At 50.4% G+C, this 26,549-nt stretch overlaps 12 protein-coding genes across 12 annotated transcripts; 4 read left to right on the top strand and 8 right to left on the bottom strand.

Annotated features, from left to right (window-relative positions):
• Positions 1 to 195: 195 nt before the first annotated feature.
• HO173_008858 (uncharacterized protein) lies at positions 196 to 1,604 on the top strand (the record flags this gene model as incomplete). Its single annotated transcript, XM_037310754.1, has 6 exons — positions 196 to 246; positions 305 to 325; positions 391 to 459; positions 517 to 612; positions 683 to 1,313; positions 1,369 to 1,604. 6 exons carry the CDS (start codon positions 196 to 198, stop codon positions 1,602 to 1,604), a joined length of 1,104 nt encoding a protein of 367 aa, XP_037162318.1.
• Positions 1,605 to 1,781: 177 nt separating this feature from the next.
• HO173_008857 (uncharacterized protein) lies at positions 1,782 to 2,636 on the bottom strand (the record flags this gene model as incomplete). The annotated part of the gene is made up of 3 exons (XM_037310753.1): positions 1,782 to 2,087; positions 2,154 to 2,428; positions 2,510 to 2,636. The coding sequence occupies 3 exons, from the start codon at positions 2,634 to 2,636 to the stop codon at positions 1,782 to 1,784; spliced, it is 708 nt and encodes a 235-aa protein (XP_037162317.1).
• Positions 2,637 to 2,790: 154 nt separating this feature from the next.
• HO173_008856 (uncharacterized protein) lies at positions 2,791 to 4,952 on the top strand (the record flags this gene model as incomplete). Its single annotated transcript, XM_037310752.1, has 2 exons — positions 2,791 to 2,828; positions 4,748 to 4,952. The coding sequence occupies 2 exons, from the start codon at positions 2,791 to 2,793 to the stop codon at positions 4,950 to 4,952; spliced, it is 243 nt and encodes an 80-aa protein (XP_037162316.1).
• Positions 4,953 to 5,311: 359 nt separating this feature from the next.
• HO173_008855 (uncharacterized protein) lies at positions 5,312 to 6,417 on the bottom strand (the record flags this gene model as incomplete). Its single annotated transcript, XM_037310751.1, has 2 exons — positions 5,312 to 5,557; positions 5,611 to 6,417. 2 exons carry the CDS (start codon positions 6,415 to 6,417, stop codon positions 5,312 to 5,314), a joined length of 1,053 nt encoding a protein of 350 aa, XP_037162315.1.
• Positions 6,418 to 6,778: 361 nt separating this feature from the next.
• On the top strand, positions 6,779 to 7,036 carry HO173_008854 (uncharacterized protein; the record flags this gene model as incomplete). Its single annotated transcript, XM_037310750.1, has 1 exon — positions 6,779 to 7,036. One exon carries the CDS (start codon positions 6,779 to 6,781, stop codon positions 7,034 to 7,036), a length of 258 nt encoding a protein of 85 aa, XP_037162314.1.
• Positions 7,037 to 7,077: 41 nt separating this feature from the next.
• On the bottom strand, positions 7,078 to 7,305 carry HO173_008853 (uncharacterized protein; the record flags this gene model as incomplete). The annotated part of the gene is made up of 1 exon (XM_037310749.1): positions 7,078 to 7,305. One exon carries the CDS (start codon positions 7,303 to 7,305, stop codon positions 7,078 to 7,080), a length of 228 nt encoding a protein of 75 aa, XP_037162313.1.
• Positions 7,306 to 9,643: 2,338 nt separating this feature from the next.
• Positions 9,644 to 12,994, bottom strand: HO173_008852 (uncharacterized protein; the record flags this gene model as incomplete). Its single annotated transcript, XM_037310748.1, has 2 exons — positions 9,644 to 10,940; positions 12,918 to 12,994. 2 exons carry the CDS (start codon positions 12,992 to 12,994, stop codon positions 9,644 to 9,646), a joined length of 1,374 nt encoding a protein of 457 aa, XP_037162312.1.
• A 267-nt stretch (positions 12,995 to 13,261) lies between these two features.
• HO173_008851 (uncharacterized protein) lies at positions 13,262 to 14,522 on the top strand (the record flags this gene model as incomplete). The annotated part of the gene is made up of 3 exons (XM_037310747.1): positions 13,262 to 13,727; positions 13,822 to 13,876; positions 14,033 to 14,522. The coding sequence occupies 3 exons, from the start codon at positions 13,262 to 13,264 to the stop codon at positions 14,520 to 14,522; spliced, it is 1,011 nt and encodes a 336-aa protein (XP_037162311.1).
• Positions 14,523 to 14,792: 270 nt separating this feature from the next.
• Positions 14,793 to 15,885, bottom strand: HO173_008850 (uncharacterized protein; the record flags this gene model as incomplete). The annotated part of the gene is made up of 5 exons (XM_037310746.1): positions 14,793 to 14,900; positions 14,956 to 15,013; positions 15,063 to 15,179; positions 15,230 to 15,816; positions 15,874 to 15,885. 5 exons carry the CDS (start codon positions 15,883 to 15,885, stop codon positions 14,793 to 14,795), a joined length of 882 nt encoding a protein of 293 aa, XP_037162310.1.
• Positions 15,886 to 17,731: 1,846 nt separating this feature from the next.
• HO173_008849 (uncharacterized protein) lies at positions 17,732 to 20,430 on the bottom strand (the record flags this gene model as incomplete). The annotated part of the gene is made up of 3 exons (XM_037310745.1): positions 17,732 to 19,591; positions 19,641 to 20,108; positions 20,164 to 20,430. 3 exons carry the CDS (start codon positions 20,428 to 20,430, stop codon positions 17,732 to 17,734), a joined length of 2,595 nt encoding a protein of 864 aa, XP_037162309.1.
• A 4,018-nt stretch (positions 20,431 to 24,448) lies between these two features.
• On the bottom strand, positions 24,449 to 25,096 carry HO173_008848 (uncharacterized protein; the record flags this gene model as incomplete). The annotated part of the gene is made up of 1 exon (XM_037310744.1): positions 24,449 to 25,096. The coding sequence occupies one exon, from the start codon at positions 25,094 to 25,096 to the stop codon at positions 24,449 to 24,451; it is 648 nt and encodes a 215-aa protein (XP_037162308.1).
• Positions 25,097 to 25,737: 641 nt separating this feature from the next.
• On the bottom strand, positions 25,738 to 26,483 carry HO173_008847 (uncharacterized protein; the record flags this gene model as incomplete). The annotated part of the gene is made up of 5 exons (XM_037310743.1): positions 25,738 to 25,943; positions 26,027 to 26,107; positions 26,159 to 26,252; positions 26,357 to 26,389; positions 26,448 to 26,483. 5 exons carry the CDS (start codon positions 26,481 to 26,483, stop codon positions 25,738 to 25,740), a joined length of 450 nt encoding a protein of 149 aa, XP_037162307.1.
• Between the last annotated feature and the right edge of the window lie 66 nt (positions 26,484 to 26,549).

The raw sequence follows: 26,549 nt of genomic DNA, 5'->3' as shown, positions 1-26,549 counted from the left end.
TCATTTTCGCTTGGTGAGATTTCGGGCCAAAGAGCCAGACACGAAAGATTTCCCGAAGTGTCGCCGGCGGCTCCGATGACGGCGTTCCGAGGTATGAATCCGTGACACAACAAATTCCCTTCTCGTAGATGCACAAATCACCCATACTTTCCAGCCCGCTCCATCCGTATTCCTGCCAATTCATCTACCCTCAGAATGCCTCCATACAATATTGTCGTCTTCGCTGGGGACTACTGCGGCCCAGAGGTAGAACCCCCCCCAAAGATACCTCAAAATACGCCGTGACTGACGATGGACATTGTAGGTCACGGCAGAAGCATTGAAGGTACCATCGCCCAGCTCAATTACCCACGAGGCAAGAGAACTGTCGGCTCATACCAATCAATCCAGATTCTTCGCGTAGTAGAGAAAGAACGACCACACATCAAATTCGACTTCCAAGAACACCTGCTAGGCGGGGTGTGTTACGCTCTTGAAATGCTTCCAGCTAGCAGTTTCCGCTGACAATGATTTCAGGCCTCCATCGACGCCACCGGTTCCCCTCTCACAGACGAAGCCCTCGCCGCAGCCAAAAAAGCGGACGCGGTCCTCTTAGGCGCAATAGGTGGCCCCGTACGCCTTCCTTTCTCTTCCATCTACAACATGCTTCCAAGCAGACTCTGACCTCTTCTGCACATAAAAGAAATATGGCACCGGCCCCGTCCGCCCTGAACAAGGCCTCCTCAAGCTCCGCAAAGAACTCAATACCTTCGGCAACCTACGCCCCTGCAACTTCGCTTCCGACTCCCTGACCTCCATCTCCCCTCTCAAAGAGCACATCTGCCGCGGCGTCAACTTTACCATCATTCGCGAGTTGACCGGGGGCATATACTTCGGAGAGCGGAAAGAGGAGGAAAACAACGACGGTTACGCTTGGGATACCGAACCCTACTCACGGGCGGAAATTGAGCGCGTGACGAGATTAGCTGCGCATTTGGCTATGGCTACGGAGCCACCGCAGAAAGTGTGGAGTTTGGATAAGGCCAACGTGCTTGCTACGAGTCGGCTGTGGAGGAAGGTTGTCAGCGAGGTTATGAAGAACGAGTTTCCGCAACTACAGCTTGGGCATCATTTGATTGATAGTGCAGCTATGTTGATGGTCAAGGATCCAAGGGCCCTGAATGGAGTTATTGTCACAAGTAACTTGTTTGGGGATATCATAAGCGATGAGGCGAGTGTGATACCTGGAAGTTTGGGCTTGTTGCCCAGTGCGAGTTTGAATGGGGTGCCGGATGGGAAAAGTGTGGTCAGTGGGATTTATGAGCCCATACACGGTAAGTGCTGTAGAAAGATCGAGGAATTCGGATGGTTGCTAATAAGATTAAATAGGCTCGGCTCCTGATATCGCAGGGCAGGAGAAAGTCAACCCCGTGGCAATGATCCTATCAACGGCTATGATGCTTCAATACTCCTTCAATCAACCAGAAGAAGCAAAGGCAATAGAGGAGGCGGTCCGGCGGACGATCGATGCCAATGTGCGCACGGGCGACATTGGAGGAAAGTCGAGCACCAAGCAGGTTGGCGATCACGTTGCTCAAGAATTGTCCAAGATCTTGTCTGGATAGAAGCAAAAGCTCCTATGGCAGTCCATAGAGACAACGTTCCACCAAGACTCCAGGTGCCAGTGACCCTTGGATCGATGTGCGGTATGTGGGTCATCATTGCGCATGGACTGTCTTGCTGACATTCCGGGTGGAGATCATCCATCTCCATTCCAGCAGAAGAAACTGGTCCCCGATGTCTCATCGAATTTCGGGATCTTGCATCCAATCCGGTTCTTCCATGCCCATAACCTCAATTCCCTCAACACCATTCGTGTTTTTACCATCTTCGTCAGCCACTGCGGCTCTCGGCTTTTTAATCTTGTCGTCCTGCGCGAAGATCTGCACGCCACGAACATGCGTATCCTTTCCATTCTGATGGTTCTCCAACACGCGTACCTGCACCACAAATGCCCTCAGCTCAGCCTTGCCACCCACACCGACGCCCTCAAGATCGACATCAATCCAGCCCCGCGGCTCTTCACCACGCCATTCGTAGAACGAGACCTATCCCACCCCCCCCATCATCAGTCCGCATCCTCCCCTTCCAGATCGAGCGAGATCGAGACTCACAAGATCATACATCCCAGTCCCACCCCAAAACTGCATCTTCGTAGGCGTATAACTCTCATCCAGCTGAAAATCCAAGTAGACCCTCATCTTGACAATCTTGACCAACTTGAAAAAGTGTATGGTGAGCAAGTGCGGCTGCGGACCGTCCGACTGCCAGAATTGGCTCGGATTGAGGTTGCGGAGGGCGTCGACGCCGCAGGAGGGCTTGTGGGTCGAGACGGACCAGGAGGCGAGGGAAGAGATTTCGCGAAGGCCGACGAGGGAGGGGTCTTGCGCTGCAGGCACGCGTGTTAGAGGGTGTTCTGTGGAGGAGAGAGGAGAGAGAAGGGAATGTATGGAGGAGGGGAAGTACGTACTTGGGTCGAGAGTCAAGGGCTCTTCTTCCGTCGCACTGTCCAGATCCACATCGTTGACTACATCCTGAAGGTGGGATTCGGGATCATCGGCTTCATCGCCGTTGTTGGTGGTGGTGGTGTCGTCCATTGAGTTCTGGCCGCCGATTTGTACTGGGCTTTCTGGTGGTTGGACGGAGCAACTTTGCCGAAGCTCAAGGCCTAGCGTAAGGTACTAGTCCAGTATCTTCGGCGCCTCCCGCTCTGTAATCTTATCCGCCAGGTACCCTGGGCCGATCTACAAGATGCTTCCGAGGCTTCGGACGATTCTTGACCATCTCAAGTATGTAATTAGGAGAATAACACACACAGAAACAAGCCTGGGAAACCTGTTGATACGATTCATATACATCAAAGCCATCCTACTCACGACGAGAGCGCAACTCTTAAATCGCTCTCATATCTTAGCAGTCTCTCGATTTTGCACTTCAGCAAATCCGCTTGGACAGGCAGTCGGTCCGTGGATGGTCATACTCGAAAAGGGTTCAAGACCCTAATTTCTTTCGATATAAAGCTTCATTGTTGTCCCCGTGGTCAATCCCTGAATCCACTTCGTTAATTCCACCACCGATCAAACAAGTTACAAAAGAATGCAGAAGCCTGTGAGCTGATTCTTGCCTCTAGACCTGCCATTCAAGAGCAGCACCTAACAGCCAAAGTCTTCACTTGGATCCCCGTGAAGGAGCTGCTTGACTGCCGGCCATTGTCCACCAGTTCATCCAACGGCTGACCATCAGATCCACAAGCCCACTATCTACGACATGAGGAGCACTTGTTAATGCAGGAGCGTCTCTCTTCGCTTTATCAGTCAAAGATCACACTTTTGCTGTCGTCATGAAGTCCAGTCTTCGTACTAAAGTAATTTCACCGCAGGGTTGTGGTTGGTATTTTCAACATAATTACTTCTTCCTGCGTTTCCACGTTGGCTTGCTTCTGAAGGGCGGGACTCAAGTTGTTCGAGCCATTCGGAGAAAGACACACGTTCGAATCTGAGTCCTCCTGCGGCGAGAGTGGGAAGAAAGTCGTTTGTCCAAGAAAGAGTATGAGGAGAGCGGGTATTGTATACCAGCTCCGTGGTCCGGAGGCAGTCCTCGACTGGTTCTTGGTTTTCGTCCTCTCTATCAGGCATCTGCGTAGGTTGTCCTTCGGGAGACTTTCCAGTTTCCATGGACGAAGGGACTGAAAGGCCAGCGATTTCCAATGTGGTTTCGGCAAGCGTTTCAACCGGTAGCCACTCATTCACAGTCCCTGTCCAAGACAAGACAGGCAGTGTCCCGATTCGTAACCCGCTCCGAACAATCATTGGAATCATCTCCTTTCATTCCAAATCCCATGTTTTGGTCACCGACTATCTGGCCTATCCTTAGTATCGTTGCCTTTGCACACACTGTATCCACGGCGGCCTGAATAACGTGCTCAGCACCCAACTTTGAACGGCCATAGCCCAGCTTAGAGCTAAGAGACAAGTGTTCGATAGGGGCATCAGGGATTCGAGCTCGCATGGGGCTAGCCATCGCAGAAGTGATGGAAGAGCAAAATATAAATCGCGCGGATTCGGCACTTGGGAGACATCTACATAAGGTTCCGTACGCCGGCGATATGAGGTTCAAAAGAAAGAAGACCCGGCCGAAAATTAACCGGCGAAGCACAGTGAATGATATGAGTGATTTGCGATAATAGGACAATCTGATCTCTTTTATCAAGATCCAGATCAGGTTGGCTGAGGTCCCTAATGTGGACTGAAAGCTTTGTCGGATCCATAACAGAAAGTCTCCTCTCTTTCATTGAACTGTGAAGCCGTGAGAGTGGACTCCCACGTCTGATCAACCAGAACCCTTTTTCCACTCTGCTTTTGTCGAGCAATCGGGCGAGAACATGTGCGCCAACTGCACCAGTAGCCCCAGTGAGGAGGATCTCGGGACCGTGAGTGAGTCCAAGCATCCTCGCAGGAATCGACGTACCACCAAATACTGCTCGGATGCTGCGACTGGGCCGTGAACACGTTTCTGCAAATCGGCGTACTTCCGGACCATTTGGCTCATCGCCGTGACCAGGGTTTCTTTTCCGAGCTCTTGATTGCGAGAGAGTCTGTACAGGACTTGTGCGAGACTGTAGATGTTAGCAGCCTCGGAAACAACATTCTGGCTTAGTAGTCTGCCATTGCCACCGAGGGTCCAGATCTTTACAGATCTGAGTTCGCAGCCGAAGTGCTTGTCAGGTGTCCATGCAGCTTCGAGGCTTGAAAGTGCTTTATGGTAACAGTACGGAGTTTGTGCATCAGGGAAATGAGGTAGAGGTTCGTGTGGAACCGTATGCCAGACATGATATTCTGTACCGCGGAGGTACCACGGGCTTCGACGCAGAGTCTATCAAGGCAGCGGAACTTGCCGGGAAATATCCTGGCTAAACGAAGGGGGAAATGACTGGATCTTAGAAGCTTTCTAGGTCGACTTCATGGCAGTCGATGAGCAATACTCTGTTGGCCTTTCATTCCGCTCCAGGTCTGTCTCTTGTGATCCTTATCAACGACCTACTCTTCCAAAGAACAAGAAGAATAAAAATTCAATCAGTACTCACGACGCCCATGAGAGATGTCACCTTGCTCAGGGCGTCCGAACTTGAGAGTTTGTTTCGAAAAGAAAGTCATCAAATTGTAAAAACAGGTTTCACCAGATCGCCGCCATACTTGAGCGCCGAGCTTAGAGTAAGAGGGTGTGTGTCGATTATTTACCTTGGGATATGCAATCAATATGTCTTAAGAACGCTCTATGTCTTCCGCAAATGTGTCACAGCCCACCCCATGAGTCTATAAACAAGGATAATCGCCAGCATGATACCGACCCACTTGCCAGTGTCTCCAGTACGGTACCCATACTCTTCCAGTACAGCCTGGCCGTCAATCTTGCACTGGGAAGCCAATGCGCTCTGGTACATACAGTGACATCCTTTGCCGCAGTCATAAACACGGTAGCCGAATTCGTTGACCATCATGCCTCGGAAAACGTAGGCTTGCTGAGAGGGGTCAGCTTATCTCTTCCGGGGAGAAAGCCAGAGAGGTGACTTACATAGTCAATATAATGGAAGACGTATTTCCAGAATGGGTTCAAGATCTCTGGAGAGACCAAAAAGCCGCCAACACTCATCCACAGACCATTTGCGAACGCGATGAGAGCCAGAGCGACGACAAATATCGGGAAGATGGAGGACATGAGGACAACCAGAGACTCTCCAGCGAGCAGATCCAGAAATAGCCACATCACCCATGTGAAGAAGGCTCCAGCTGTTGGCCGGAAGTTGTTGAGGAAGTAGGTTATTAATGAGAATACGAGGGATATGAGGAATAGGTAAGGCAACCCGATCAGGAAGTTTGCAATCATGAATGGAGCAGCGCCATACAGGCCATTGGCGCGTTCTTTGATGAACGTAGTACGGTCTTCAAGGAAAGCCGGAACGTATGCGACGGCCATGAAGGACATGAAGGCCGAACCGAAGAAGATTGCGTTGGTAAAAGGTCCTATCGATGACTGGGTTGGCGGAAGTCGCAGCCATACCGTTCCCATCATGACCGCAAGCCCGATGTACATTGCAAATCGAATGCCATAGGCAACGACATCTCGGTAGCTCTTGATGAATGAGCGGTGAAGGAGTGCGAGCGTGACGTTCAGAAAGGGAGCACGAGACTTGTTCCCGATGAGTACATCCTTCTCTGAAGACGGCCCGGCGACAAATGCTGAGATAGCGTGTGCCTCGGACGACTCTCGCCAAGCCGAATGTAGCTTTTCCAGTCGGCGTTGTGCATCTGCCTCATCTTGGGAAAAGTCACTGCTTGTAAGATCGAGCAGAAATTCGGCAGGGTTAGTGTATAGAGGCATTGGAAGGCCTCTGCGTTCGAAATAAGGTTTTATCGCGGGCAGTGGGCCATTATAGCAGGTCAGGCCAGCTGACAGTAGCAATAGATTATCGAAAAGATCGAAAGTCAATGATGAAGGTTGATGAATGCTTGCGATGACGATCAACTGCATCCTTCTGTCAGTGGTCGATGGGCAGGGAACGGACCCCCAAAGCGACCTACCCTTTGCTTTCGGACAATGCTTTTCAGGTATTTGATGACTTCATAACTTGCTTTCGAGTCCAGCCCGCTATGGAGAGTTCGAAGTCAGCGTCCCTTTCAACGCCAAGAACCGAGAGATGAGACAGCTCGAAAGGATGATAGGAGCCTTTTGCTCCCGGAACATGTCTCCCAACTCCTACATTGCCCCAGGAAAAAAAGACTTTGCACCAAGAATGTACACACCTAGTAGGCTCATCAAGAAACAAGATCTTTGGGGCGGTGATGAGCTGACTGGCAATCGAAAGCCGTCGCTTCTGCCCGCCGGATATGCCCTTGCGGATGGGTGTGCCAACAATGGTGTGAGCTTGATTTTGCAACCCGAACGCAAACAGGAGCTGGTCAACGCGCCGCCTTCGCTCATGACCTGGGATTGTGCTTGAGCTTATCAGACCACGGGCCGCCTCCAGATCCCAAGGAACATTTACCTGGGCAAAGATAGACGTGCAGCAAAGTCCAGCGTTTCTCGCACCGTCAGCGATCCGATCAAGGCGTCATCTTGCTCAACGTAGGAGCTCATGCTCTGCAAATCCGTATCCGAGATGGTGGAGCCGTTGACATATACGCTGCCCGCGACATTCAATCTTGCACCGGGATTCCGATGAGCGAGTACGTTCAGTAGCGTGGTCTTGCCGCTGCCGGAAGGTCCCATTAGGGCGGTGAGTGTCCCTGGTCCAATTCAGCGCGAATCTTTTTTCCAATGGCTGGGTCAGCGTACCAGCCTCAGCATACCCATCTATAATTGAGAGAAAGGGAGTGGGTCGAACATCACTCATCCAGCTTCTTTTTTCGACATGTATGCCGTGCCATGCAAGACTCCGAACCGTGGTATTTGTCAAGTGAGCTTCACCTACGGGATTCCTTTCGATATCCCTGACCGAGCGATTTGCTTGCTCCGTCTCTTTGGCCATATAATGAGCTCCCAGGCAACGACGGCACCCAAATTTGTCCTATAAGTTGTATCATTGATAGGCTGGTGCCAATCGTGCAGTATTTTGGATTGGAAATATCGAGAATAGACTTCCGGTCCGACTCACAGGCACACACGTGACATTGTATTTTGGAATTGGAATTCGAAAGCGAGAAATGTTGTTGTTGTTGCATGTTGTTGAATAGATGTGATGTGAGAGAGCAGGATCATGAATGTTGGCTTGATTGATTATGGTTTCAGATTGACGGTAACCGTGCTGAAAGATTCCGGGACTGACTCCTTGAACCTTAAAGTATCCCATTAAGTAATTTTAGAGCACTGCCCTAAACGCCGTTCTCGCTTGCGAAGGTCGATATAAGTTATCGCGGCATCTGAGCCTGTGTATCCTTTACGACGGTTGTATTAGTAATAATGGATTCAACGGTTGTTCTGTGAATGATGTTGAGGTTAGATTTTAGCAAAGTAGACCGGGATCAATAAGGGGCCTTCGAAATTCACATTTTCTGACTGGTGAGTTCATATGAACATTTTGACTTGATAGTCCTGCGCTCGCTGATCAAGAGGCTTCCGGGCAACACAGCTCCCGTTATTTCGACTTGAGCCTATATCTCTTCCGAATGACCACCTTTTAGAAGTCTTTTCGGTGTCGAGGTCGACCCTCCGATCAGCAGCTAGCTTGTTCCAAACTCTACCCACAAAAGACACACCTTGGCCGGAAGAACATTGATCAGCCCTCCTCAAATCCCCAATCTGCTATTTTCGGCGTAAAGCTGTCATCTCTTCGACGTGAGAGATCCCCTTGATGGTGGTACGATCATGGCGTATTCTCAAGGTTTTGCCTCCTCCATTTTTCATGGTCGCCTGTTATAGGTGGTCTATCATCCTCTCAAGTCCCCAATCATATACTCAACCGCACTACCAGCGTAACCAGGCATGGCGATACTGCGAGTATCCGTGTGTCGGTGAATGCATTTTTCTCCTACAAGTTCTTTCAACCGTTCCAGAGTTGCCCTTGACTATAGATCGAGCCTGAGCGGGCGCTACTATACTCGACCCGGGCTAATCATTCGGACAAGCCCTCATGACACCAGTCTTTTCGGTCCCGCCCAGGGCTGGAAGGTCCGAGTAGGTCCCCCAAGCGATTCCGTTTCTATGGCATGCTCCTGCATTTCGTTCTTGCTGATCGCCGTTGGAAGCAATGATATCAGCTGATGTCTGGCCTTTGTTCGGCACTATCCTTGCTTTTCGTTGTAGATGTGCAATATAGTCGGCCCATGGGGCTCACTTAGCTAGTCATCCTTCTCATCTCATTCTGAGGTTCCAATAATCGCTAACGGACACGACTTGAAACACGACTGGGCAACCCGGAAAACCCAAGTAGCCTCACCCAACTCATGGCTCTTACCTTGATAACGAAGATTTGCATTGGCCTTTCTGTAGTAATGAGACAAGGCAAGAGGGAATCTCGTCATTGTCCATGAGCGGTTTCGTTGATGTAGTGAGGGCGACTGTCAATCTGCAAGCCCATCTAAAGAACTTAGAGCCATTCGCAGCGACCCACGAAATTTATATAGAAAATGTCGGACTAATAGTTGTGGCCTACTGAGACCAGGTCGTGGGCTGAGTGCATAACATTGTGCATTCATGAGACTTAAGTACAAAGAGACCACCCTAAATCTGACCATACATCATGGCGGAGATATACACGTCAATGAACACAAGATGAAATCACAAAACCCACAAGAACCCTACGACAGCGCTGGGGAACCTGTAAGCACTTCTACCAACGCCATGCAAGGAAAACGGGACAAGATGAAAACGATAATTCGTAAACGCGAAGAGCAACAACCAGCCGAGCGTGAACCTTTCTACTCGCTCGACCCCGCCATATCTTCGAAGACTTCTTCTCTATTGATTGCGCCGTTTCGGGATATCCAGGGGCTGAATTTTGGGTTTGTAAGTCGGCAGCGAGCCAGTACAGCCGATGCGAAAGAAAGAACAAGAGCTAGCAAGATCGATTTCAATGACTCTGAATGAGGCCAGGAAGGATTTATAGTTTTCAGCCAGAGCGGTCGTTAGCTAGAGATTCTGGCGAGTGATCCTCATCAGCTGTTATTTCTTGATTCCCAAGATCCTGTAAAGCACTTGACAGCTCATGCGAGCCCACTGGCGCCACTCCATTCGAGTCCCCGTTTAAGCCGATGCCGCTGTGTGGTGTTGGAGTAACTTCGTCGCCGTCCCGCAATGGTGTGGCGCTCGCAGGGCTCACACCGTCAACCATTTGCTCCTCTTCTTGAGGATCAGGGAGATTCGCGAGGCTTATAGAGCTTTGGTGCGATTGGCTTTCGCCATTCCGGGAGGATTCCGTGTGGCTTGTACGTCCAAGTATGCTTCCCTCGTCGAGCGATCCAGGAGCTCTGGCGGTCTCAGGCCAGCCAGAGCCTGGGGTTGAGCCGTTCGTATTCGAGCTAGTCCGAGCGCCAGCAAGATATTGGGCACGAGTGCCAACAGGCATGCTAGAAGCTCGACCAACAAGTGGTCGCCTGGCCCGTAAGGAGACAGAGCTTGCATTGCTCCATAGTGTTGAACCTTGACTGAGCCTTATTCGTCTCGGACCACTTTCCGCAGCGGAGCTTGATTCATCAGCACTTGACGACCTCCGCGGTGAGTCGAAGTGACCGCCGATGTGGAGAAAATCCAGTCCTTGTGCACCGTTTTGAGAAGGTTGGCTGTTGCTGCTTCCTGTGGATGAATAATGGTGGGGAAAGAGGTAACCAGGGACGTAAATATTCTCAGGCGTTTCGGCTCTGTCGACTTGGACAACATGGGAACCGCTCATGCAGGGACACTCATGACCGCACTCGCACTTGGGAATCGATGCGACTTCTCTTTCTCTCTCAAGCGTTAACTCGCGCCGTCGTGCACGAAGGGGCGCATGTCTGTCCTCTGTATCATCTCCTGTTCCGTTGACTAGCTCTTCGGCGTTATCTGATCGTTCCTGACCTGAAGACGCCTCTGTTACGGAGGCCGAAGCAAATGCATCGCTCCCGATGTCAGCCCTATGAACGTAAGTGATTCGTAGCCCTATCCGAGGTAATCTCCACTCCCTTGGTTTGGCATGGAAGCGCCGCTTGAACCGACGGCCAATTGTCCGAAGACGTCTTAGAGTCGCAGTCTGCGGCTGTAAGCCTCGCTCTTCCGGGCCCCCTTGAGCAGTACCGTTTGGCAAATCACGACTTTCCACGGGTTCTTCCCGTCTAGTTTCGGCACCTGCTTCTTCACCAGCCGGGGAGGTAGCCCCCGGCGTCGGCGTTGGAGTGCGGATATTGGAAGTAGACCGACTGGGTGCTGGAGACCTGCGCTCCGTAATCGTGGTCAACAGCCCAAGTCCTGGAGTGCCCGGCACTGCCTCTACCTGCGATGCGGGTTGTTGTCCCGGTCGATCGACGCAAGCTCGAGGAGTGAATGTGGAACCAGATTCGACCGAAGCGAGGGTATTTTGGGTTGAGACCCTCCCCAATCCAAATATAGGGTGGTTGCACCTTTCGCAGAATAGCCTTGTGTGTACCGTAGAGTCGAGGGAGAATTCGAATTGGTGGTTGATGTGGAAGTGGTGGCATCTTGAACAGCTACCATGAAACGGTATCCCAACATTCGCCTCAGAGGAGTTGTGGTGACCATTGGATCCTCGATGTGCTCTATGGAATGTCTCGAAGGGACGGCGGAGAGGATTCGTGGTGGCAGACATTGATGGGGTTGGGGCGATCGAAGGTAGTGGAAGTATTGCCGTGAGCTAGCAGGAGTACTGCACAGGTATTGGTTCTTGAATTATTGTAGGAAGTAATGTTTTGGAAGATCACCCCAAAAAGTAAACAGGCTGAGAGCCTGTGTCAGTGCTACTATTCGATAACAGGCTGTCAACAGCAGTCAGGGGAGAGTCAGCTTTTTAATTGATTTGATAGGCCTCCGAAACGGCCATTCGCCGTGCACATGATGTGTGATTCATATCGCTCGCTTTGGGCAAGAGCAAGCGCTCCGGGCAATTGAGGGATTATGGAGGAGGGCATTGCCTTGCTGTACACAAGCGAGCATTCATCTAATTAGCACTTGGTCAATTCGCAGCCAGTTGACAGCTGGCTCTGATGTCATTGGTCTGTAGCCTTGCCATCTCTGCTACTGCGCAGGATGGTAATAGATAGGTAGACCAATTGGCACCTGGCAGGCTTGCGCCTCGTAGATGGCTGTCCAGCCTAGGCCAAGCTCGACTTGCCATGCCAGGGAATTGATCCTTTTTTCGAGGCAATTGCTCAATTGAGGCTTTCTGTCTCATCTCTAGAGCTGTCGTGTCCAGCCAAAGTCAGAGAGAGCTTTGGTGATTGAAGAGGCCAGTCATCGAGTTGCTGACGATGCGCTACCTCCATTTCCAGACTAGCGCTGGTTCGCAGGGGCGCAGTCCAAGCCTTCAGGCTTCCATCGCCTCTGCTCCTTGTGCTCTACACAAGCGTAAGGCTGTCCAGCACTCGAATGAGCGCTTGAGCTTAGACCTGGTCGTTTGAAATAGCAGTCTCGGGGGATTCTGGGATCTGCTATGATGCGCCCCTCGCTCTTGCTTTTTCGAAACCGTGTCTATTGGTTGGACCGTGGTCACGAGTAACGGACTGCGGAACGCAGGTGCCTCAGTGTGTTTTTCGGACATCATGGCCAGGCTCAATGCGTTGGAACATACAGAGGCCTTTCACAAGATGGGTTCTCTCTTTGCTGACGACGTCAATGCAGCTGGGCATTAAGTGTGTAGAGAAGCATGTAGTCAGACCCCCGGCTAGAACGGCACGTTCAGGATCTTGAGAACCTCCAGTCTCCAACTGTCAGAATGAACCGCCCTGCAGAAAACCTCAAATATTTACGAAGCATACCAAGAAGTGAAAAGCATGGAGGCTGTAAGAAAGGAAGCAATGAATAAGACTGAAGATTGAGGAGGAGAATACTGTGGCGTATAGGGAGGATGTTGCACATACTGCGAGACAAGGATGGCTGGGTGGCTGCAGCTTTGCATCAAGGAGTCTTTGACAGGGAAGAGGGCACCTTTGCATTGCACAAGCCTTTGTTGAAAAGTAGCCGCAGGCTGCACACCGCCAAAACAGTCCTGCCAGATGCTTCCATGAAGTGAAAGAAATGCAACGTTGTTTGCTGGAGTTGCGGACTATAGCATGACTTTTACGGAAGCAGTTGTGCCTCTGCTATGATGCTACTGTGACGGTAGCTATCTTGCAAGACTTATGCTGAAGTCAATACAGCCTAGTCATGTCCTTGTCTTGATGTTGGTTATCATTAACAACTTTTCTGGACCCGCTATGGTCCAGGGGTGACTGCGTCGTGATGTTTGTTTGTCAACACCTTGACCTTTCCACATCTCTAGCTTCCGAAGATTGATAAGACAAGACATCCGGGCAACCACTCCTATCATTCGAACAGTCTTACGGGTTGGTGCAACCGCCTCATTCGGTCCTGAACCACAATCAACCACCAACTTCCAGAACCAGCCACAGCTTCCGCCCGCTGATCAACACAATAATACTTTCAACAAGCGCCTCAAATACTGATGAGGCCTCATGCGCTCTTATCATACAAGACTACAACATTCCGCACCTGACCACGTGTAACAGGGTGCGTATCAAAGATGGATTCCTCTACAGAAGAAGCAGATGAGACAATCAACATTTGTGCCCGCTGCAGGGAAGCTGCCACGAAAATCTGCGATGGTTGCCGTCAAGCGCCAGATGCCGAAGGAGGACACGTCGAGTCTGTATGGTACTGCAGCGTGAAGTGTCAGGAAGCTGATTGGACGTACCACAAGAGCGATTGCAAGAAGGCTCAGGCCCGCAAATCTCTTTATCGTGTGGCGGAGACAGCACAGCTCGCGTTCTTCCGTCTTGTCGAGCGCATCTTCGATCTGGACGTCGTAGGGTTAGAAGCCAAGGAAGAAACCCTTTACGTGCGAGAGGGGCCCAAGGATCGGAGCATATTCAACGCATTTCCTTCGGAGCAGTTGAACAGCGATCAAGACAAGCAGGCTGCTATGGCCTGGATGAATTGTGGTAGCTCTGAAGACTACGTGCAAGTTCTTGTTGAGACTATGCTCCAAGGTCAGAAACCCATTACAATCGTCGACCGGCGATCCAAGACTCGAGGGCGGCGATGAAATCTCAATTGTGATCCGGTTAGACTAACATGTCACAGATGTCCCGTTCAAAGTGTCAGAGGTTCGGATTCCGAAAGTCAAGTATCTACGTCGGTAAGCACACATTGAAGTAATTGCTTCCTAGTCAGTACCAATACCGTGTCCGAAGGACCATGTTTCGAGAGCTGGATGCTCTTGTGTTTGTCCAAACCTAGCTTAGAAACTGCGTTCCTGCCTCCAAAAGCCATGCTGACTCTGAAATCTGCATAGGGTCGTCGTCATCGAGCCGGACGGGCACGAAAGCGACAGCTCTAAATCTGAGCACGTCATGTTCAAGATCACCATCAACGAGGATGAAGATTACGCGTTGGATGTCACCGGTGCTCAATTCGGCTTCTACGATCCCGTCACCCCATGGGGATCATACCAGCAAACCCGCATCGAAACACTGGGAAAGATCCGACCCCTCAAGCATCTTCAAGACAGCCACAGACTGCCCAGCGCCGGTTTCAGCAAGCAGAACGGGTGGGATGCCACGAGGAAGGCTCTGAACCGTCAATTCGCGAAGACCTTCGGCACCGCTTCAAAGGCCTGGCAGGCGAAGAACGGATCACTCTCCGCCATGCTCAAGCTGCGCGAGCAAACCTTCCGCCAGAGGCAGGGGGAGCTTCTGGACTTCATCGACGAGCGTGTTGGGGCGAGGCAGAAGCAGCTGCAAGAGGCCAAGGATCCGGAGAAGGAGGCTCTGCGAGCTTCGTAGGTCGGAGCCGCAGAGGTTCACCGACTAGGGAAGTTACACAGAGAAGCTCTCAATGGTGTTTCGATCGTAAGCTGAGAATGTAATTAGGTGGTCGTAACCTGCCAGCTTTGAATATGTACACGCTCATTACTGTGAAATGTTTCCATGCCTGACACGAGCGCTTCTACGGCTCATGGGTCCCGCGCCGTCACACTCCACCGTGCTCAAATGATGCGTAGACTTTATGTACGATGCCACTGCGACTTCCACCCATGTGAACACCCAGCCACCTCAGGCCTCATCCGAAGGTTCGCTGTCCCACATCCCGTCCTCCTTGAACATTCCAATCAACGCCTGTGTCTCAGGCGAGATCTCCTGAGCATTACGCGTCTCCTCCTTCTGCACAGACAATTAGCCATGTACCAGCCGTCATTGAGTCATCGTCCGCGCTTACCAAGTTCTTCACTATGTTTTCCCATGCCTTGTCCTCGTCCTCCTTTGTCTCGTTGCCACTATACCGGCGAGTCAGATTGATCAACGATCCTTGGAAGTGCTTCTTACAGTTGCTCCTCTCCACTAGAAGGCTCTAGACCATCAAATTCCACATGATCATGCGAGGCGATACGTATGACCAGTTCTGAAATACCAAGGTTCACAAGATGGGTGGCCCTGGTACGCCTTCTTACAGTCAGCATACCGATTTCAAGTGAGGATTGGGTTGCACTGACGGCTTGCGTGCCTTCTGTGTGACTCTGCCCTCGACCCTAGAAGCACTGCGGTCCGCCACACCAGCGGCATAACTATCATCGTCGGTCCAGGAATCACAGTCAGGATTGCCGTTTAAGGCGATGCAGTGTGGGAAATGTTGTCTGACGCTGTCGATCCTCGAGTATCCGACGTGGCAACGGGGACACTTGTACGGTCCTGAGCCTCCTCTCGTACTGGGCTGCTTCGGAGGATCGTTCAGGGCAGGTGAGTATCTACCACAGACGAGGGTCGGCGTCGCTCCGTCCTTGCAGACCTGCTGGGGTGGAACATGCCAACGGACCGGGGCTTGAGGTGCATCGGTTGCGGCTTGTGGGGGTTCCGACCGTAGTGGTTGAGCCACCGGTAGGTGAAGGTAGGCCGATGCATTGCGGTGCTGAGGACTAGGAGACGAAGCAGGCTCTGCAGTTGACGACGCTTGAGACATGCTACGCGTATGATTGGAGGTAGCAGTGGGGTCTTTGCCATCGGCTTGTCTCATCGCGGCCCACTGCTGGATGCCAGTGTACGGAGGGCGTTCTATGGCCTCGTCATCGAGGACGATCGGGTTCTAAACTCACGTCAGTAGCACATACATGTTAGACAAGGGCAAGAGATCCTGTATTACCTGGCGTGTCATCTTCGAAGGCTGGCGGCTGATTGTACCGGTGTCCGAGTATGAGTTGGGTGAAGTTGTGAGGGGTTTCATGAGCCCACACTTCACTTTTGTGTACTCTCGCTTAGGTCTTAGCGCTCCCAGTTTCCTGCTTTGCTCGACACATTGCCAGACGCGGCTCTGCTTGGATCATCCCGAGGATACGCCTTTGCTTGAGTATCCTAGCATCCTTTTGGGGGAAACTCCTCAATGCTCAATAGTTTGCCAGGCATTTATTGATCAACCCTCGCATCTTTCAGTGAGAGAAACCCTCTTGTTTTGTCCTATGGAAGAGGAGACGACTGAACTGCCTGCTCCTGCTCCGGTTACCAGACGTTGTACAAGGTCATTTGGAATGATTGAGTTCTCTGGCTGATATGTTGAGAGATTTTCTAAATCGCTCTTCACGTTCAAGGTCAGCTTTTAACACACTGGGCTTTAGATCCCGTCAAGTCAGGTCACTAGCGGAATGTTCAAGCTCTCACCTTCACGTTCGAGAGCTTCCTTAGGGTTCTCTATCCATAGCTGGAATGCTGATAGATTTTCTAAATCGCCCTTCCCATTCAGCGGTCAGCTTTCAACACACTGGGCTTTAGATCCCGTCAAGTCAGGTCACTGGTGAAATTTTCATACTCTCACCTTCACGTTTGTGAGCTTCCCTAGGGTCTTCTTCCCCTAAGGATGAGGTTTGAAGAGAGGTGTAGGATTTGAGGTTTAGACGAAGACTTGAATGTAATTTATTTATATAATTAAATAGAAAGGTCTCTTTCACATACGGCCACAGACTGTTGAGAACTCGGCTTCCCGTCCGCTCAGCCAAAGATAAGCCTCAGATCGGTTAATTAGTAGTTGGGTCGGTGACGACCAGCGAATACTAACTGCTGTATGTTTTTGCGTTTTTGTCACTTATGTGTCTGCAGCGTTCACTTCCCTAGACATTTGTTTCATCTCCCTTTGCCTTCACATGGTGGACTGAGTGCATCCACCTTTTTAACTCATCGCTCTATATGTTCATAGTTTCAATCACCGTATAGAATCGTCTTTGCCCCTCTTCTGATGACTTTCTGTCCTCTCCCATCCCTTCAAAGTTGCCCAAGTCTATCATTTGCACAACAGACCTGGAACAAACCCTCCCTCCTCGCCCTGTAACGAAGTAGAACCAAGTTCCCATACCAAAGCTGCCAGGTCTCTCCCTTCTTCCCAGCCACATACCCCTCACACCTCTTACAACTTGCTCTCCGAAAACATGGTCTCCCTTCCCCTGTATGTCAGGTCATCGGTTCATCCCTCGCAAGGTCTGACCCAGCGAACCCAAGAGCGTCAACAATCTATGTGTCTGTGAGGTTGTAGTCGTCGGTCGTCCGCGTCGCAACTTCCTTTGCGCTGGGGATGGAGTCAATTTTCGCGTCATTGAAAATCTGGTGGCGCTTTCATACATCAACACGGATTCATGTTCAAAGCAAAATCTACCGCAAAAAGCGTACTTCTGGACTGGAGAGGAGTTGCGAACTGCGAATCTACTGATGCAGCCTACCATGGCTGCTACCTCTACGACGGTCCTTGTACTTTAAGTCTTGGACCATGGTGGCAGTGAGTGGCCGAACCTATACCTGACTGTCGTCTTGGGACTGCCACTCGATAGGACGCCGAAACGCTTGAGTTCGTTGAATGGGGCAGAACGAAGGGTTTCAAGACTTAGAGCCTCAACTTGGTCTTGCCTCGAAATGCTCGGCGCTAATATTCTTACAAGGCATGATAGCAAATAGGGTATAAAGCTTCCGACGCACCCACTATACTCCTCTTTCTTCCATGGTAATCGCAAGACGAGTCGTCATCTGCCGGTGACTCTTACCCTACCCCGGGGACACATCCCACTTTGGTCCCTTTCATCGCTTGTTAGCCTTGCATACTCCAGCATAATCCTTAAAAACGCCAGATCCATATCCTCCTCCCTCAATGCAGTCTGCTGCCATCTCCTGCCCGCATCAGCAATGTTCTTAGCAATCACCTGACCCTTTTCATCTTTCGCCATGAAGTTCAATATCTCAGGCAATTCTCGCATGCCCAAGCTGACCGGTACAAAGTGAACCCAGGGCACGATGCGGTCATCGTGCCACTCTTGATACATAGTCTGCTTGAAGACAGTACTTCTGGAGCCCAATAGACGATAGTAGCGCTCGGTTCGGCCCATGCCGTCAACATCAAAGAGGAATTTCGAACCGTAGCCTGCAGATCTATTCTCTCCCTTCCCGACAGGTAGAGCCTGCTTCTCTTCGAAGCAAGCCGATCCCGCGCAAATATCCATGGAGGTGAAATGAACGTGTACAAGGTCAGAGAGGCTGGCCATCGTTTGTTTGCGCTCCTCCCAGCGAGTGGATTTGCCGAACCGACCAGACTGGACACGCTTGAGTACGGAGATCTCGTTGTTACTGTTCGTGACCATGTCGACGAAGCGTTGGCGGTGAAAGTGACGCCAATTGTCTCCTGACGCGTAGCCTCCGGTGTCACTGCCGGTCCAATACAGTTGATTGGTTTTATTCTCCCACAATGGATCCTCGGTCTCGTTGTAATTACTCTTGTGGTAACCCTCAATGTAATCCGGACTGGGGTAGAGGATATCCTGAGATGAAGATGGTTTACCATGGGAGAAAACCGGTACCAGGGTATCTGTGACTTTCAAATTGTAAGGCGCGAGGAACATTGCGTGGGACATGGCAGCCTCCGGCGCTTCGCATACGTCTTTGCTTTTGGTGACGTTCCTGATGAATTGCAACCCTTCTTCCTCCGCAGGTAGCAAAATAGATCGACTGGGAGAGTTCTCGGGACATGATCTTGTGCCTATTTGCCATGACTTATCCTTCCCCAGATCCATTATTTCGAGCGGCTTTCTTTGTTGGTCGTCGGTTGCTGTGGGGTCTACCCTCGGACATGTTCGGATGAGATGATCTAGTCTGTCATTTGGTACTATCACTCTGGGTTCGGCAAGGCCATTGATGGTTATCTCCACGTCAGGAAGAATGTCCTTGAAACGCTCCAACCACGCGCCAAGCACTTCGTTGAAACCCCCCAACACCAGCGAGTCCTTCAGCTTGACGGGCTTTTTGCCTCTTAAAGCCCACTTGGCTAGGGGAACCTGTGTAAACATGTCGGCTCTTGCTCGCATCTCTTTTGCGGTAATGCCCCAGAAGGGTTCCAGAGACTGCATAACGGTATCGAAGTTATCCACTATCGTACACTTTGATTCAATGGCAAGCTTGAACCAGAGATCAAATCCCGGCGGCGGTTCCATACGGTATCTTCTCTTGTATTCTGCAATAGCATCCGGCAGCGTCTTGGACTGACCTTCAACCATGGACTTGAACTCTTCATTCGCTTCATTGACCAGCAATTCGATTGGATGCGGTTCGTTACCTGCAACGAGAGAGCCCATCCACGTCCCTTGCAATGCGCGGTTATCAGACATAGGCTGGTTTAGGACCAATCCCAGCACGAATACGCCGCCGATAGCTGACAGTATCCTCCGGTTGTAGGACGTTTTTTGAACGAATCTGTGTGTCTGAAAAAGACTGATGAGGGCGACGCTAGCAACAAGTCCAGCTCTTCCCGTTGTAGCTTGCAAATGGAAGGTTCGTATGGTGCTGACAGCAAACGTCGAAGTTGTCGTAAGGGGCGTCAAGAATCCTTTGCGCACCTATCCAGGCCGTCAGAGAAAGCAACCGAGTGAAACAGGGGAGACTGACCAATTCCATAACCATCACCCACTGTACAGACTTCAGCATCGCAACGACAACCAAGGTGACTGGCTCGGAAAACTTTGTTGGCGAGAAGGTTTTGGGCGCAATCAGCAACATTATGGTCAGTACAGCTAAGGCCCGCCATGATGCTGCAGGAGACGGTAAAGGTATCCGGTCCGCGTCCTGCTCTGACAACGGTTCGTCCGTTTGTTCGTGAATCAACATGTAGGCCACTATTAGGACGAGGGCGAAAGTGACTCCGGCGCAAATCTGCCATGCTGAATACGGTGCTGGTAGAAGCCAAGTTGCAGACAGTACGGCTGGGATAAGAGCAAGGGCCGGGGCTGATGTCAAAGAAAAGAGTCCACGGTAGGCGACCGTTCCGACCGGCTGAGCCTTCTCGAGCGACTCGACTTGAAGGGTTTTGTTAGAAGCTTGTTGTGTGATGAGCAGAGACAAGGGCGTGAGTAGTGGCTATAAGCGCAAGAGAGTAAGTGGGTGCGCAGGCAAGCGAGATAGCAGGACATACGAGCGCCCAGTCGACTCCACCTATGGTACGAAAGGCGCACACAGCAGCAACAGCCAGAGCCAGTTTATCTGATTGTTGTGTGTTGGCATCTTGACCATCATGCTTGGGAGGAAGGATGAATTTGGCAGCAAGGAGGAGGAAGGACCAGCAGAGCCAGTCAGAATGAAGGTAGGGCACACGAAAGGTAGTGGACAGGATATGGATGAGGAAATGGGAGGAGATGTAGATGGCCGTAGCACCGTAGAAGGTGAGGGGCGGAGAGAACATGAGAAGGCATGGAGGATGAGAGAGAGAGAGGCAGGAGAAGACATGATGGGTAAAAGCGGAGGACAAAAGCCAAGTAAGCAGAAGGAAACATCGGGGCGGGGTTAGGGACTCAGCCGGGGGGATGCTTACGTTAGAAAAGGGCAGGTAAGGGGGAGAAAGGGGGCATGAATGGTTTCAGGTCTTAATTCTAGGTTGGGGGGGGGCCTATTGAAATGAATCAAACAATTTACTGACAGTGTTGTTGTTATAAATAATACCGTATAGTTATTTTCCGTGTGTACATGTAGATGTTTGATGGATCTCAGACTGATATCTTGGCTAGCTAAGCTACCTAAGGTTCTTTACTCTTACGCCACCCGAAAAGGCTTGTTGGGAGCAAGCTTTTACCGGCTTTGACACATGTCTTCTCACTAGCTATAATAGGTTTAGACTTTGAGCCAAGAGATGAACCGGCGGGAGAAAATAAAAAGCACCGCAACATCATTATGCCAGCGCCATTAGGAATCGCACTTAATACGAACTCAATACCTCTAACAATACGACCACAACCAACAGGCGTCCGCCCTGGACGGTAAATTAACCAACGAACATTTCGCTTTGCAAATCAATGCATCGCACGGAATTCGAACCAACGACTATTCCCGGTTAAGAATCTTAAAAATCTGAGGCTAATAGCGCTACCAGAAAATGAGAAACACCGCAACATCATTGTACCAGCGCCATTAGGAATCGAACCTAACACGAACTTAATACCCCCAACAACAGCGAGAACGGGCCCTTCACCCCAAACTTAAGACTCTTGATACGGGAACCCATTTGGACCGGGGGGTCAACCAACGGATTTTCATTTTTCATTTTTCATTCTTTATAGGCCTTCTACATTATAATAAGGAGTATGTTATTAATAAGTGTAATAGTTATAAAAGTATAGACTACTTAATTATAAATATCTAGTGTAAATATTTACTTTAGCTCTAATCTCGCTCTCGCGAAATAGTCTTATATAAGATATCTTAGCTCTAGTTTTGCTCTCGCGAAATAGTCTTAGAGAAAGATATGTTGGAATTCACGGCAGAGTTCTGACCTTTTTCCAACTTTTCCAACCATACTCGTATCATCCAGAAGTGAGTTCTTTGATAGAGTGAGGACACCAACAAATTACCCGATATTCGGCTAAGTGGAAGGATTTGTTGGTGTCCTCGCTCTATCAAAGAACTCACTTCTGGATTGTACGAGTACAGATCAATTTTTGGTGCAATTGCCAACAGTATCAACTAGGTAAATACTTCAAGCACTGCTTGAAGACCTCAAGTTTCGAAGCTGAGGAAGAGGGCGCATGTCATGCTTCAGCAGAGCCGTCATGTTAATAATAAATGATGCTATTATTTCTCGCGCAATCGTTGCGGACACCTTTTCCCTGCCGTTGAAGTTGATATTTGAAACATTGTCCTTGCGCTTCGTGGCCTACTGAAAATAATAGCTGTGACACGCCTTTGGCCTTCTACAGCCCGGCGCATATTTCTCCTAGCGCCATCGCATCAATCTCCAAGATGCAACCCCAATACCCTTATGTAGCTATCGTTTCGCGACGACAACCTTCCCCAATCTATCTCGTTCGGTCCAGCTTGCAAACATTGGCTCCCACCATGTTGACAGAATCCAAGTCTCTCAATGAACATTTCGATTGGCAGTTGAACACCTCATCCCTCGCCACATTCAGCTAATTTTAGCACGTGTATCAACGGTTTGCTTCGTTATTTCGCTGGTACTCTCCAACTGTAAAGACTGGCCAGACGATCTTACAAATGGCTATTGATCAGAAGGCCTAGCCCTAGCCTCTGTAATTCTCCTCTTCATCAGTCCATCATAGCCGTCTCCCGATCCTCGCTGATGCAACTCTCAACGCCAGGTATTATTATCCCTCTGCTGGACATTATTATGCCTTATTCGACGCAGATTCAGCACATCTCCATTGCACCCGGGCTGGCTCCTTAGCCTCGACCTGCTCCGTTTCCTGGCCATTGCTATGTCCTGTCCACTTGGAATGCTGAGCGCAAGCTTCTGGTCCGGAGGCCAAGGATGTCTCGTCCCTACCAGTGATGCTTTAATGGTCCGGTATCGGCGAGTTGGGAGAGGTTGATCCATCCCGTGTGGGATCTAGAAATGACTGCATTTGCAGGGGCTTACTCAATGGCGTATGCGGTGTTCACCTTTGTCCAAAGAGCACTAAATTTCTGGCGTGATGCTGAAGTCACGGTAATACTCTCCATCTTGTAGTCTTCGTGATCGCGTGCCGTGCGACAGACCTGTATAACCGCGAGAAGGAGAGACGCAACAAAGCTGGCAAGCAGATGGAGCTGCCAGCCTACCCATTCATTGGGTCCCAGGAGCCAGTTGTTGGCATCAGGTCGCTACATGAATCGGACATTCGTAAAAGTCAGAGCTCCAAAGAAGATTGCGCCTGGGTATCGGAAGTGGGCTCGGAAAAGATCACGACTGCGCTGCCGATTTTATATATGGAAGAAAGCACAGTCTTACCGATGAATGTGATTCTGCAAGAGAGTCCCCGTTGTAAGGAGATTGCAAAGTAATGGGCCGAGGATTCTGATCTAATTTCCTGATAAGCGAAGGACGGCGGAGCTGCAATATTGGGCAATAGACACCAGTCGGGGCCGATGACAAGGTCTTTGGAGGATTTTGATACTAAATCTATTGGCTGGTGGTAGTCTATTTACTTAATCTTAACCCTAATGATATTGGCTGAAGGTAACCTTCTAGAATACACAAGATAGAATCATTCCGTCTAAAACTCATGTCTGCAGTTCAGCAAACCTACTACCATAACATAAAAACATCTAAAGTCTACAATCGCTCTAGTCAACGCATATCCAAACATGCACAACAAACCCCGGGTGAAAAAACCCAACCACTGTGCACCATGAAAAGCGACCTCCCCAGCTCACCCTACCCCTCACCAGACTCAAACCCGGACTTTCACGCGCGGAGAGGTCGACATTCACCAACGCCCTAGAGTCCACGCCGGTACGGTCTCCCCCTTGGACTCCGCATACCGCTCGCTGTGACACTATCGTCTCCACGATCTTCGAATCCGTAGCTCAGTGATACGTCTGGCAGGCGGGCTGGTATGAGGGTTCATACGCAAGGTCCGTTGGCTGGAACGGGTGTCCGTACGAGGGTTCAGATGAGAGGGTTCATCACACTGGGCCCACGCATCGGGGGTCGAAACGCCAGGGCTTGGGCCCATGCGTAGACGACCCATGGATTCGATTGGAGGATTCCACGCTTGGGACCTGGGCCGGTCCACGGGAGGGGTTGTTGGCTGGGGCAGGATCCGGGCCTCTATGTGAAATTCCGCCGGGATTGCTGGGAATGGAACGCGGGCGCAGGACGGGCATGTGTGGGCTTCCGCGAACCACATTTCCAGGCAGCTGGGCCGTGCCACATGGCAGAATTCTAGCTGTATCAGATATTCAACAACCTATCTATGACCTCTCCTTCCGTAGTTCGGTACAAATTCGGTCGTCTGGTGGAAGCTGACAAAGAGATCTTTGATTACGACTTGGCAATGAATGCAAAGATTCACCGAGGCTGGACTCGAGGACAATGATACAATCGGGCCCAGGTATCTTGGCTGGTAGCTTTGCTTTGTCGTCGCTACAGCATCACAATGACGTATCGAGTTCTTCTCATAGACAATCAGGAATTGAGGACTGACAGGGTTCGCTTCCTCACGCTTCGCGGAGACGCACTACAACTCGGTACTCGTACATGATATTGGTCTGCATTATGTAATTCATGTACATTATATTTCTGCAAATGACTTGACATCTTCACCTTATCCAGAAAGGTATTGAAGAGAATTTGTTCATAGTAGATCGCAAATTCGGAGCAAGGATAAGTTACATACCTTAGTCAGTAAGCGACTGAACAAGAAAGTCCTCACTCTGTCAGCCCCATTAACATCGTTTCTCAAATTGAGCTCTCAATCCGAACCCTCCTAGGTCTGAGACCATGCACAGCCGCTTGACGTCGCGGCGTAGACAGGATCGTAAGAGTATCCGTGGTCTCGGAGAAAAATCCAGATATCGCGGTCAGATACCAACAACCCCACCGGAACCGGAAGCACACGGAAGGCTCCTCTCCGTCGAAGTTCATGGAAGAGCGCTTCCTCCTGAGAAGGTCCGAGGCGTGGACCGAGGTTGGTGCTACTCGGGCGCCAGGGAGGGAGATTCGCGCCCTGACCCTGGAGCTGCGAGTATAGGAGCCAGTCCCGAAAATGCCGGGATCGATGCACGATGCCGTTCGCGGAAAGTTCCGAATCTAGCTCTGTTGCCATGTTATCCCAGTCTTCCTCGATGGCGTCATGTGATGGTACAAACCCATCTTCAACTTCTGGCGCAGCGGGAAAGAGCTCATATCTACAGAGGGGGCAGGTGTTTTTACCTTCCTCGGGTGAGAGCCAAGAAGAAATACACGCATGGCCGAATTCGTGCCCACATGGCAAGCGAATCGCGTCCTCGCAGATAATGCCACTGCCGGTAATATTCGTCCCATAAATCTCGCGGCAGATCGAGCATCTGTTGCCGTACATCAAGTCGCTTTTCGAGACGACGGGGAATTGGGCCACAAAATTATGGGCCATCATTGAAGACTACCACAGCTCGATGGTATCTGGACTTGGGTTAGAATGTTGGGTAGAGCGAATTGGTGTAGGCTGCGGCCAGCAATTTGCCTGGTGACTTTGGTTCCGGTCGAGTAGGTTTGGGGTTTGTTGGGAGGATGCTCGTGGAGGGAAGATAGTATTGATGAGCGTAGAGAATTGTGAGAGCTTTAGAAGACGGAAGCAGGAGGACAAAAGCATTGTCCTCTTTACAACGATGGAACTTCCTTTGAAGAACAATGAAAGGCACAGATCGTGGACAAAGCCTTCAAGTCTTTAGAAGCGAAATGGAAAAGGGATTCGCATCAAGCAATGTCTTGACAAAGTCGATGTTCTGGATCCAATCATGTATCCTTTTCTGTCTTAGGACCACTTCAGGGAAAGTGGCAGTTTTGAGTTTTGGTATTCCTCTATCCTGCATTGTTTAGAGGTGCAAATCATAGGAGTGGACTTGTGAATGCGAAGCCGATAGAGTCATCGTCTTTGACGAGTGAATGTTTTCTTGTCGAGGCTAAATTTTGCGATACCTTTGGGTACCGTACTCACACAACTCCTACTAATTTTGTCAGTCCGTGCGCCTCTAGAAGGCATTTTCCAGCTTGCCTGCGCGAAGATGGTTTGTGGAGCTACCATTCGAACGTCTGTCCGACCAGTCTCTCGCTCAAAGCCCACAGCAATTCAGCTTTCTCTTGGTCTCTCGCGTAGACTTCAGGTGCGGCTACGATGCAATCTCCCAAGAAACTTCCGGATGGAAGGGTTGGATCCAATGCTGCGACGAGGATTGTTGAACATCCTTGTCCAATGGTCTTGAGCTCACTAGCGGAGAATGGACCTTGCAAAGTGAAAGGTTAGACATCATCCTCCGACCCCAAGTCGATGGTGAGCTGAAGAGACCGAAATAATGGATGTACTTACGGCCTGTGTTAGTTTCAATTGTTTTTATGCCTTCCTCCCTCATTTCTGGCGTCAAATATACTTGAAGATTGGTCTTGATGGCTACAATTCAATCAGGATGATGTTTGTAACGCCTTATAGGACATGACTCACAGCCTGGGTCTAATGAAACCGAGTCCACGTGCCTTGTGTGCAGCTTTGACGCTAGGGCTTCCGTAAAGAAAATGCTTGTTGTTTTGGCCCTACCCTGGATAAACATTCCAAGTCAGCATTGTCAATGGAGGTGGGAGTTCGGGCCTTAGAGTATGTCTATAGGCCCAAGGTCTGTTTCTCGGTGCCGAAAATACTCACGTATGCTGACCAGGCGTGATATTTAGTCCCATCCTGGGAAGCGTCAGTGAAAAGCCTCATCTGCTGTGGCACGAAAGTAGGGTCTACAAACTTCGTAGTTCCAGTCATCTAGCTGGACGTCCGACATTTTGTGTGCTGAACTGGACACGTTGACTATCCTTGCCCCTTGCCCAGCAATCAGTCTTCCCATAAT

This window comes from Letharia columbiana, assembly GCF_014066305.1.
Source record: "Letharia columbiana isolate WasteWater2 chromosome Unknown Sc0000035_s1, whole genome shotgun sequence".
Classification (NCBI taxonomy): Eukaryota; Fungi; Ascomycota; class Lecanoromycetes; order Lecanorales; family Parmeliaceae; genus Letharia; species Letharia columbiana.
Note: the sequence above shows the minus strand (reverse complement) of the source record. Positions and strands in the feature narration are given on the sequence as shown.